The following is a 12,310-nucleotide window of genomic DNA, read 5'->3' on the forward strand; positions in this document are numbered from 1 at the left end:
AACACTCGAGCATTTCTTTCCTTCCATAACGACCAGATCGTAGCCAATAGAGAAATCTTCAAGAGCACCTTACCTTTCTTTCGCCAAGGGGAAAGACCCCAACTATTTACAACATCCGGTAAATGAGTGGGAAACACCCATTGAATCTCAAATCTTTGAAGGATCCTGCTCCAAACTAGCCGAGTGAACTTACATTGCAGAAGGAGATGATCCACTGTCTCCACTGCTTCTAGGGAAAGAGCACAATGATCCACAATCAACATGCTCTGACTCCTGAGATGATTGACGGTGAGAATGTTATCCAGAACCGCTGTCCACCCAAATGTACATACCCTAGGAGGAGCTGGAATGGTCCAAATTTTGGCCGCCTGCAAAGATCCCGACTTGACACTGAATTCCCCGGATCTGCAACAAATCCAAACCCTCTTGTCTGCCCCAGAGCAATTGTACTGCGCATCAAGCGACTCCAAGATCCGAGCAATATTCTCGAGTTCCCGGTCAAAAAAGGGTCTCTTGAAATTGAAATTCCATGCTAACCCATTCTCCCCATGGACCATGTAGTCTGATACCCACGCCTCCTTATTGGGAGCGAGCATGAAGAGATTCGGGAATTGAATCGAAAAAGAGGACTCTCCACACCACTTGTCCAACCAAAACCTGATCCTTTCCCCTGAATCGAATTTATAACTTTGATTCAAAATGTCTCTCCAAACTGTAACCCCCTTTTTTATGAACTTGTCATCAGAATACCAATTGCCAGGCAAAGTTCCATACTTGTCTCCAATTAACCTTACATAAGAGCTGTCTTTCCTCCCCAAAACGCCAAAGCCACTTGCCCAGCCGAGGTACATTCACTTCCTCTTATCTTCTTATACCCTTTGCAAAAAAGGGAATCTTCTTTGGACTAATTCAATTCTTTTATTGACACCGATAGGACATTTCAGAACTGACAATTGATAAATAGGGATATTAGCCAGGACTGCCTTAATATACCCTAGAGAGACCAAGTTACGGTTCCAGATGTCAAGCCTTTTTTCCACCCTCTCGACTATGAGCAACCATCTCAGATGAATTAAATGAACAAGACAAAATCTGTTGAAAAGTGAGTTTATGTGGCAGTGATTTAAATGATTAAGACAAAATCTGTTGAAAAGTGAGCCTATGTGGCAGCTCTCATAAAGCCTATGTTCCATTCCAAAAAAAAAATGTGGCAGCTCTCTCATGCAACTGCCGGTCCGCGAAATGTCCTCCCATAGAATTTGAATTGGTGATATACCTGGTTAATGAATGCTGGGGTAATTTTGAACCATTTCATTTTTTTTAATTTATGGAAATATTTAAGTGTTTCTTTCGTTTCCTTGGTTCATAAAGATAATAATTTTCCTTGCATACACTCACAACATGAGTTATCTCTGAGCTTGTTTTTTTTTTTAACATATTAATGGCATCTCTGATACTTGAAAAAAGACTGCCATTGTCCATTCTAAAATGCTCAGCTCCACATACCAAAGTTCCTTTATCCTTTATAAATGGAAGTTTGCTAAATCCTTAATGATTCTTATTAGTTGTCAAATAAAAAATCTGGACGCAGGCTGTTTTCAATGAAACTGAGGAGTTCGTTCTATCCGTTGATGAGCCAAGCAACGAGGTAAGTTGTCATTTTCTATATGCTTGTGGAACTCATACTGCAATCTGTTTGTTCAATGGTTGGATTTGACTGATATAAAGGAGTTGCAGATTGTTATTTGGGATGCTCTGACTGCTGAAAAAGTAGCAAGGTGGCCATCCAACCATATAGGTGCACCCCGGTGGCTAGAGCACTCGCCAACTGAGGCAGCATTTGTTTCTTGTGGAAGTGATAGGTCAGTCCGATTTTGGAAGGAAACCCTTTAGGTATGTGATTGAGAAATTGGTATCCCATGTTAATAATGCAAAGGAAACATCAACGTGATAAAACTTCATCAATGAAGATGGGTTGAAAAAGGCTTTACTTCTCCAAATTTATAAACTACTCGGTGGGATGTCTAAAATTGTCGCAACTGTCAGGGTATACAAAAGGGAATGATAGTTTAATGGGTATTAATACTTTAGGTTTTTGCTCCATGATATTAATCTTTGCAGTGGATTTCATCTCTATATTCTTTTGATGACTTGGAATTTTTTTGGAAATGATTCTTCAAATGTGAAGTGATTGGAATTCCTTCATTATATCAATACCATGAACCTGCTTGCCGAACTTCTAGTCTTGCAAATTACTGAATGAAACTAGAAATGTGATTGTCTGTTTTGGACCTGGCAATTTCATATTGGTTTCTATTAACATCTACTGAACATTAGATGTTTTGCAGTGTAACTCAAAATTAGCTCTTTTTTAGGTCATTATGGCTCTCATTCTTATATTTCGCTTTCCATATTCGCATTGAATTTAACTCTCTCAAAGTTTTCCATTGCCAGCGAGAGATTTCGTAGATTATAAAAGAACCAATGGCCTTTTGGTCTGAAGCGAAATTTGAGGACCCGAAAGCCCTGTGACTAAACATCTAAAATGGAGAAAATGTGGTTGTCTTTCTTGCTTTGGCATTCAGCCTCTGGCCAACCACTGCCACCCTTTTGTCCCACTCTTGGTGATGAAGGATGTTGAAGTTTTCTTCTCAGACTAAAATTCAATTGATCTATGATGTGTTTCTAAAATGCTCACTTTTTATAACCCAAATGCCCTCTTTCACAAAGTCGGTTTTCAAAATATTTTGAACCAATTTATCCAGTGTTATAAAAGGATAAAATTTAGTTTGACTATACAAAAATTTCCCAGATTTCAAAATCAAGAAATGATTCAAAAATGCTCACCTAAAATTTGGACCCTAGTCCAATAAGCTTTCAACTGGCCCAACTTTCAGATTTGATTTTAGAAAGTCCTTTTTTTTTTGTTAACTTCAAGACACCCATGTTTGAGAATTAGTTCCACACCAAGTGATTGCAGCCATAATACCAAACATGATGCGACTGCAAGTGGCCATAAACAGCCTGTTCTGGATAACCCATTGAATCTTCTTGTTTTAGAACAAAGCTACATCCCATCTCCCTTTGGTGTGAAAAAACATTTTCCAATTTTGGAGAATGTTTTGAAAGCCCATTTAAGGGCTTGGCTCCAGAACCAAAGGAAAGACTGAGTCACCTCAATGCTCTGCCGGAAGATTCTTTTATATTCCCCTTGATTTTATACATAGACATGAAGTACACCAGCAGATTCGCTAGAGCTGCCTTAATCAGGGTAATTCTTCCCCAAATGAGAGGTATCTCTTCTTTCAAGATGCGAGCTTCCTTTCTAGTCTTTCAAGTACCGGATCCCAAAGACATATGTCAGGCAAACTGATTCCCAAAAGTAGGCAGATCCTCTCTTCCTATTGAGGCATGGTCGACCGACATGAGCAAATCTCATAGCTGTTTACAATCATTTGAATTGATTAAAACATAATTTGCATAAAGATTTCAAACGTTTTGAATAGAAACCCCATGTTGGAAGGTTGACCTCCTTATTTTAGGTTTGTGGCTCAATCCTAGTAAGAAATCTTACCCTTAGTTCCATCCATGATTCAAAGATTCCTTTTAGATTACTTCATACATCTCAGTTAGTTCTTGTTTAGATATTATTAGACGTTCACAATATGCATTAGACTGCTCATGCCATATTTTAGATAGCACCCAATAAAGGGGGTTAGAAATTAAGGGAAATGATATATTCACCATTTTTTTCCTTGGGAGAACCCCTTCTAGTGTAAAAGACTAGTCATAAATACAGTAGAGGGCTACCCCAAGTTAAAAGAAAGGGGCGAATATATCCCTTACCTAAATTAATACTTTAATTTAAATCATGATTCTTTAGTAGAGATTGACTTCATTCGGGTAGGATTGATGCCTAACACCTTCCAACCTCGCGTCTAAGAAAGAATCCATTTCCGGTGAAATATGCGATCGAGGCTTAACAGAGTTCACTTATGGGTCTCAAGTCCAGTCACTTGAGTGACCATTCTGAAACAACAAACCAAAAGGTTGGAATCTTCAATTCTTTAGAATCAAGAGAGGACTAAAGCCATCATATAAAATCAATATCACCGATATAAAATCTCTTTTATCGATATTGGATGGTAGGCATCTGCTTATGCATTTCTTTCTCTATGTTACTTCGATAGATGTCTAGCATTAATCATCTTTTCATTCATGATCATATAATTACATAGTGAGGAATGCCAAACTGATCGCAGAAAGAAAATATAGAAAGTAAGTGTAACAGAATAGGAAGTCAGAAAGGCAAAAAGAAGAAGAAGAACTCTACTCATTAACTCTACTCATTTTTCTCTGTTGTTTTTAAATACAGACAAGCCTCTAATTTTGTATTAGCTAGCCAAATGCGCACCGAGAGAATAAATGCGCCCAAATTACCGCCAGAACGGCGAAGTTACTCCTCTAATAACGGCGAAATATTTCTCCTCTAATGGTGAAATTAAGGGTCAATATAAACGGACAGTAACAAAAAATAAAAATATAATTTTGAGGAAAGGGAAAAAGCTTTGGGCCACAGGCGTGGCCGGCTGGGACGGGCGGCGCGGGCGTGTGGTATAGCCAAAAGCCCACCGGATCTACTTGGTGGCTCATGCGCATAGGCCCCCCTTTTCCTCCTCTCATTCGGAAGTGAAAAGCTTTATATACCCACAAACCTTTCCTCCACTTTCCAATGTGAGACTATTCACTTTTAATGGGAAGAGTGAAAACTCACTTTTCAAATAAAAGGTGATAGATGTGTAAACAAAACAAACATTTTGAAATACAAGAAATTGCCAATTTTTGTATTAAAATAGCAACAGTTTATACCTAATTTTCCTTAGGTGGAGTTTAGCCTCTAGCTCAAACTGAGGTTGGAGGTTCAATCCCAGCTTACCTATAAAAAAGATAGTAATTTTTCATAGGCAAGTCTTATTCCTTGAACTTTCGATTTATATATTACTGCTCTAATTGTTTTTTTTTTTTCCCGACTTCATGAGGTGTAGCCTATTTGACATCCTGCAATCAAGAATGGTTGTTATATATGAATGGAAAGGATGTTGATTCTTGGGGCACAACCTATGTATGATGAAGACAGACAGATGAATGATCTGTATTAAAGAAAATGGTATGCAGCTGTACTTGTATCCCTCATGGCCCATTGGTTTCTTAATAAAAAATTATAGCCGTACCCATATGTTCCTCAATACAAGGAGAGGAGTGTAATTATTAAAACCAGGCATTGCATAATTACTCAAAATAAGGAGAGGAGTGTAATTATTAAAACAAGGGTCTGCAGATATTATCTTCCGAATAGAAATACAAACTTCCAATCTGAGTGAGAGAGAGAGAGAGAGAGAGAGAGACTTCACTTCAATTTTATTTGACTTCCCTCGTCTGATTTTGAAAGCCGCATCGTCTGGTCCTGCAATTCCAAATCAATGGTGTTGATTACTCCTGCACCCATAAATTGAGGGGCATCCACGTTTATAAGGTGCCCCCGGTATTGATTTGCCGCCCAACCCAGGATTGTTTTGATTCAGAGTGGGATAAAGGATTGTTTTGGTATATCCTGCGAGAAACCTTCTACTGATCTCCGAATCCATAAAAAACTCTTCTTCTTCATTGGAGCATTCTGCAATGGACCCATTGTATTCGGTCCTTCCCTCGCTCTTTCCAGCTACTACACACACACTATTATCAGTGGTGAGGAGGAGAACTGAAAAAAATACTACAAAGTAACAAACCCATTTCTTCATTCTCCTTTCCATGCCTCCTCCTTATCTCTCCTTTCTCACTAGAAAAAACTCTGTAAATAATAGAGCAATCAGAGCTTAGGATAAGAAATGAGTGGAGTTTAGTCTTTATCTAAACAATCCAAATCCCCTTTCGAGCCTCCAAAAAAAAAAAGCAAAATGTATGGTTGAGATTTCATCTGGGGTTTCTCGTAAATGACTAAAATACGCCTGCACTAGTAGGAAAATGATAACCGACACTTTGAAATTGTTTTTGTCATGTTCAATCTGCATTTAGATCCAAATGCATCTGCCTCAATAACTTACCCTGTCGGCAGGGTATATAGGCAGAATAAATATTCATTTGGAGAATGATGTTTTCAACAATTTCAATATGAACACTCTTTATCTTCACTTTTCTAATTAGTTGTTGAATGCTGTTACAATCCTCCAAAGCATATCAAGATTTTTGAAAAAAAAAGAAAGAAAAAAGCATAAGGATATGGTTTAATTTAGCTTGGTCTCAATGAAATCTAATGAATTCAGTCTTTTAAATTTTAAAATGTCCAACGTTAATAATAGAAGAACTATATTATACAGCTGAAGTCACTGCTGAAAGGCTTCACTAATTAAGAATAGCTGTAGTTAAAATCGGCGTGATCATGTTTTGATAGCGGGTTCAACTCACCTTGCTTTGCATTATCTAACTAATTGTTAAAGGTTTTAAAATTCTGGAACACTTTCCAATTTGTAAGATTTCAAGATTGAAGAGCTGTGACTGTCATGTTTTGATATACCAGTGACTCAACCCTGTCTATGAATATCAGCTAGGTATTGATAAGAGTGTATGGGCAGTTCAAAATCATTAGAGTTGCTATTTAATAAAATGTTATTTGGATTTCCTCATCAGTAAGCACACGACTAATTATTTCACTAGCTTTTAATAATTAAAATTTTAATCGATATGATTTATATTTTATTTTTGTGTTTTTTATTTGTAGGTTGGACATAAATAAGCAATTGAGAGGAAAATGCTTGGCGGCTCGCTGAACCATTATAGGACTTTTTAGAGTAGCTTTAATAGATTCATTTAATAGTTTGTTGATTTAATGATTGTAATGGTTGTTGATGTAATGGTCTATGAATTAATTATAATGGAACAAGTTTAAGTAATCATTATAATAGTTGGTTTATGTAAATGTTGTTTATTTTGAAAAATCGAGTTTATGTATGAAATTTGTTCTCTCTCTCTCTCTCTCTCTCTTTGTTGTACAAAAAGCACCCGCTGTCAAATATTCTATAACCACAGAGGCAATTTTTTCCTTATAAATAAAAGCATATTGACAGCGGAGGCAAAATAGGCAAAATAAACAAGAAAATGGGCCTTCGATCACTGTCAACGGAGATGATACTTATTCTGATCCTGTCGAAGTCAAGTTTCCGAAGGTGACACTGTAAAAAAATCCTGCAGGGGCTAATCCTAGCAACCTAAAAGTTCCCAAACTACTCAAAAAGCTTAAAAGACAGTTTTCTTTCAATAATTCAAAGAAATCACTTTCAATGTTTCTGTAACATCTTTTTATAATAAAAAGAAACCCTAAAAGCTAATTTAAGAGCTAATCAATTAATCTCAATCTTCCATCTAAAGCAAGACAATTACAAATTAGAAGCATGACTAAAACAACCCTAAAATAAAAATCATGCAATAGACATGTATCATATCCGTAAATCACTCATAACTACCTCACCCAAATCGCATGAGTAGAAATGTGATTGAAAAGCTTTTCTAATAATACCAAAATCAAGTCAGATAGGCCAGATTTGATTCCTAAAACATAAGCTATAAATAAGAAGACAATTGTAAAAGTTGAAGAATAAGAGACTTATTTCACGGCACACGTTTTTTATTGCTTTCATTCGCATCACATATTACGGTAATTTTAATTTCTTTGAAATATTTTCTTTTATTTTTTACTATGTTCTAATATTTTTTTGTCATTGTTGGATATTTTACAGATGGAGTTGAGCATTAATTCTGTGTATAAAACGATTGGCCAATTTTGAACATGTCTGTGTATTTAGTGCCTATTTTACATCCGACATCAAGAATAGTTATGATATATCAATGGAAAGTAATCTTTCCATTGATGAAGACCAGCACATGAATGATTTGTATCATAGAGAAAAAAGTATGCATCCCGTGCTTCTATCCACCCAAGGTTTTCTTAGAAAAGTAGGCCCAGACACGATATAATTCCACAAAATGAGGAGAAATGTAATTATAAAAACAAAGGACTGCATGCTTACTCAAAATAACCAGAGGAATGAAATTTTTAAAACTAGTAACTGCAGATATTATCTCCTAAATATATAGAAATACAAACATCCAATCTGAGAGAGAGAGAGAGAGAGAGAGAGAGAGAGAGAGAGAGAGACCAGTTTTCTTTAAATCCCAGGCTTAGACCTGCACTGATAAAATCCTTTACATCCATGGCCCACATATGGTGAGGATAATTGAAAAATATACTACAAACAAACAAACCCATCTCATGAATCTCATTTCCATGCCTTCTCCTTCTCTTCTCTCTCTCTCTCTCTCTCTCTCTCTCTCTCTCTCTCACACACACACACACAAGAAACAGAGTAAAAAATTACCCTTGTAAGTAGAGCAAGTAGAGCTTTGGATAAGAAATGAGTGGAGTCTTTTTCTAAACAATCCAAAGGCCCTTTTGGAGCAAAAAAACAAAAGTGGGAGAGAGAAAATAGAATGAAAGAGACACTGTCCAATCACGCATGTACAAAGTAAAATGCATGGTTGAGATTTCATCTGGGGTTTCTTTTAAATGACTAAAATACCCTTGTTGTTAATAGGAAAATGATGCGTGCATGCAGCTACACAGACATATCTACCTATTTTATTATGGAAATGAAAAAGAAAAAAAAGGGGATGTTCGGCTCTCATAACCGACACTTATTGGGTCCCAATTGTTTCTCGTGTACATGATCGGATCTGTTGATTAAAATGGCGACAGTAAGTCCAGCCAAATGCCATTGAGAACACCTTGATCAGATGATCCTAGGCCCTTGATCCATTTAAGGCTTTTTTAGGGTTTGGCCAAGAGAAGCTAAACTGTATTTAATTATGACTACACTTTAGACTCGAGAGGGCTGTCCCAAGTAAAAAACAAGGCGAATATATCATTTTCCTTTCCACAATCAATCACATTCAAAAGGCCCATCATACTCTAACATTATCTATTAACACTTTTAGTTTTTCAATCGATCTTGGTTACATCTTACCGACCCAATTGCTAACATTAGGAATCATTCAATTGCAATTAATCATCAAAGGCTTCAATTTTCTGAAAAGTACACATAAATTAACAAATACATTGTCACCATTTCATTCAGAATGATGCAATTGCCCTAGGAGACCCTCTAGAACTATCAAATTTGGGCATTTGATTCTCCAATGAAGCAATCAAGTGAGATGGAAGCTCAAAATTAACCAAGTTCTGCAACCTCATCACACATTGAATAGTTAAATCTTTATAAATTGAATGCCATAGGAAATTTACATTTTTAATGTATTTAACAGCTTGAGAGGGGATTGGTTATTTCGGTGGCCCCTGAGCTGCACTTCTTTCTTTTGCAATTGGGCTACATTTTATCTTCATTCTCTCGAAATCATAAAGTACTTACTATAAATTCCATCTGGAAACCATACAACATTCAAAACCTATTGCATGGAAAATAAAGATGGAAGAACTTACCAACGAAAGAAAAATTAATTTTCCATGAGAGAGAGGATTGGAAACTTCATATTGTTCACTTTTATCGTGAACAGAAGAAATGAACAGGAAAATGGGTCAAAACAGTAAGTATAGTGAGTAACCCATCTCTATATCTACCTCTTCAAGTTGGTGTTTCTTGCTGTACTATTAAAAACCCTTATCAAACCCTCGATCTCACCTATTTTTACTTCAAAAGATGACCACTACCCGTGTTACTATTCAGGGTGTTACTATTACGACCACAGTTGCCAACCATACTTCTTTGGTAGACAACTACATTAGTGAATTGAAGTCCTTTTTTAATTTTAAAAGTATGAAAGTTGTAGGCTTTGATGTTGTGTGGAAGGCCAACACTAGTGGTGGGATCACCAACAAGGTTGCAATATTACAGCTTTGTGTTGAATCTAGATGCTACATTTTCCAGCTTCTCTACTTTGATAGAATGTCCCAATCACTGAAGAGTTTTCTAGCTGATCCTAAAATTACTTTTGTTGGAGTGGGTATTGGAGGAGATGTAAGGAAGCTTGAACGGGATTATGGTCTGGAGTGTAGGAAGTATGTTGAGCTTGGCAAGTTGGCCGCTTCGGTTTATGGGAACCCTTGCCTCATAGGATACAGTTTAGTGGATTTAGCTCGTGAAGTGGTTGGTCTTGACATTGTGAAACCTTCAACAGTAACTCAAAGAAATTGGAATGAAAGACTACTCACAGAGGAGCAAGTGAAGTATGCTACTATTGATGCTTATGTATCCTTTCGCATTGGGAAAAGGTTACTCACTTGGTTCTAGAGGTTTCTATGGTTACGGTGATGGGCTTCATTACATGTCTTCTTTAGTACTAGTTTCTAGTTCTTTGGCAATGGGTTTTCTTTGGGGATTCTGTTAGTCTTACTATTGTGGCCATATTGATTGGGCTAAGGACTAAAAATATAAAGCATTTAGCCTTGAACCATCATTGAGGCTTAATGATAAATATGCCCCTGACCAACGCCGTTTAGCGATTTTTACGATTTAATGATAAACAGGTGGATTTATCATTCCCATTTTTTTTTAAAGCCATTTCGCGACCCATTTTTGCATTAGAGAACAGCCACACATTCTTACATTTTAGCAGATTTTGTCTTAGTCATTTAATTCATCTGAGATTGCTGCTATCTCTTGAAAAAGTGAGCCGCAAAATTGCCAAGATCTCTTTTTATTATTATAAGCAAATGCAAGGTGCCATACTTCATCATACCTCATGCAATTTAAAAATGATATTTTAGGGCTAAATTTGTGCAACTTTTGGGTTAGTCATCGCAGGATTGGGTTTTGAAGGCTGTTCATTGCATTCAAGGACTTGTATCTTCGAACAAAGTGGGCCCAAGTGGTTTTTTTTAAAAAAAAAAAAAAAAACGTAAACCTACGTATGGGCACCATAAAATGAATATTTATTAGAAAATTTATTAGGGCCCACATTGTTGAAAGATCCAAACTTTCCGTTTGTTAGCGCCACCCCCCAAAGAGCTAAAATGAACGGTGTGGGTCTTTGAAGAAGTTGGGCCTATGTGATTTTTTTAAAGAACACCCTATCTATGTCAGGGTCCAACAAATTAATGGGTTGGATCACAACAAATTAGTGGCTGTATCAATCCATCTTGAGGATGGAGATTCTAAGATTGTTCCTATCTGAGTCAATATCCTCTTTTAAACAGTTGCCAAGAATCCCGAGTCCATGTAATATGGTGGTTAACTTCTATGGGGCTAGCAAGATGTACCATCGTGCTACATACACATTAAGGTGATAAAACACATCTATTTTTTCTCTACTTATGGTGCAACTATGTTGAGCTAGGCAACGGCCTCTAGGCTTCTTTTTGTGGCTCTAAGATTCTAACGTGTATAATTTCCTATGTAATGATACAATCAATCCGAAACAGTTAAAATTGGTGCAATCGAGATTAAAATGCTGGTCTTTGGGGTCCTATTACTTTATGTGGCTTTATATGTTCTTCTGTCAGGTTTTCTACTTGTGAACCCAACCCGACCCAAAATTAAATTGGGTTGGCTTTTCCCAACCCATAGCTGGGGAAGGACAATTAACCCAAGCTATAATCGGGTTAAACCTGTTGGATTGGGGTTGTGCCCGACCAAAGTTGCACCCCTAAAAATGTGGGGTCCCAAAAATTAATTACAGTCTTAGCAACCAGGGTTTATTCCTGGTATGCCATGGACCTCCTTTTAGTCTTTAAATCCAATCCTAACCCTCCAAAATTCCGAGAGCTATCCTAGATCATAGCTAAATCTTGTTTTAGTAATTTCAACCTAGGCGCCTACCTAAGGTATATATTAGGGAGTATAATAGCTATTGACAGATTAACTTCCATGGATATTTAATAGCTATAAGAACATTCGGTAGTCCCTTCTACCCAGCTCCCATAAGCACCAACAGCTCCACTTCTATCTCGTGCAGTGGGTTGCATTTTATCTTCAGTTTTTCAAAATCTTAGAGTGAATACTAACTATAAATACCATCTTGAAACCATACAACATGCAAAACCAATTGCATGGGAAATAAATATGAAAGCAGTTACCAAAGAAAGAAAATTAAATTTACCATGAGAGCTGGGGAGACTTGGAAACTTAATATTGTTCCACGCTTCCCGTGAACATAAGTAATAAAGAGGAATATGGACCGAAACATAAGTATTGTGAGGAACCCATCTCTATATATACGTCTTCAAGCTGGCCTTTCTTGCTGTACT

The 12,310-nt window shown here is 36.9% G+C and overlaps 2 protein-coding genes across 3 annotated transcripts in view; both read left to right on the plus strand.

The window, feature by feature from the left end:
• The window catches only part of LOC143846665 (Transducin/WD40 repeat-like superfamily protein), a 31,736-nt gene extending 29,567 nt beyond the window's left edge, over positions 1 to 2,169 (plus strand). For both annotated transcript variants that reach the window (XM_077355157.1, XM_077355158.1), the window contains exons 13-14: positions 1,592 to 1,648; positions 1,738 to 2,169. In XM_077355157.1, coding sequence (XP_077211272.1) covers positions 1,592 to 1,648; positions 1,738 to 1,893 — 213 coding nt within the window. In that variant the 3' untranslated portion in view covers positions 1,894 to 2,169. The remainder of the gene's footprint in view (positions 1 to 1,591; positions 1,649 to 1,737) is intronic.
• Positions 2,170 to 9,764: 7,595 nt separating this feature from the next.
• On the plus strand, positions 9,765 to 10,355 carry LOC143891945 (3'-5' exonuclease-like). Its single transcript, XM_077396433.1, has one exon. The coding sequence runs from the start codon at positions 9,765 to 9,767 to the stop codon at positions 10,353 to 10,355; it is 591 nt and encodes a 196-aa protein (XP_077252548.1).
• Positions 10,356 to 12,310: the final 1,955 nt, after the last annotated feature.

This window comes from Tasmannia lanceolata, unplaced genomic scaffold (genome assembly GCF_043159265.1).
Source record: "Tasmannia lanceolata isolate RefF3 unplaced genomic scaffold, GAP_Taslan_0.1 ptg000015l, whole genome shotgun sequence".
Classification (NCBI taxonomy): Eukaryota; Viridiplantae; Streptophyta; class Magnoliopsida; order Canellales; family Winteraceae; genus Tasmannia; species Tasmannia lanceolata.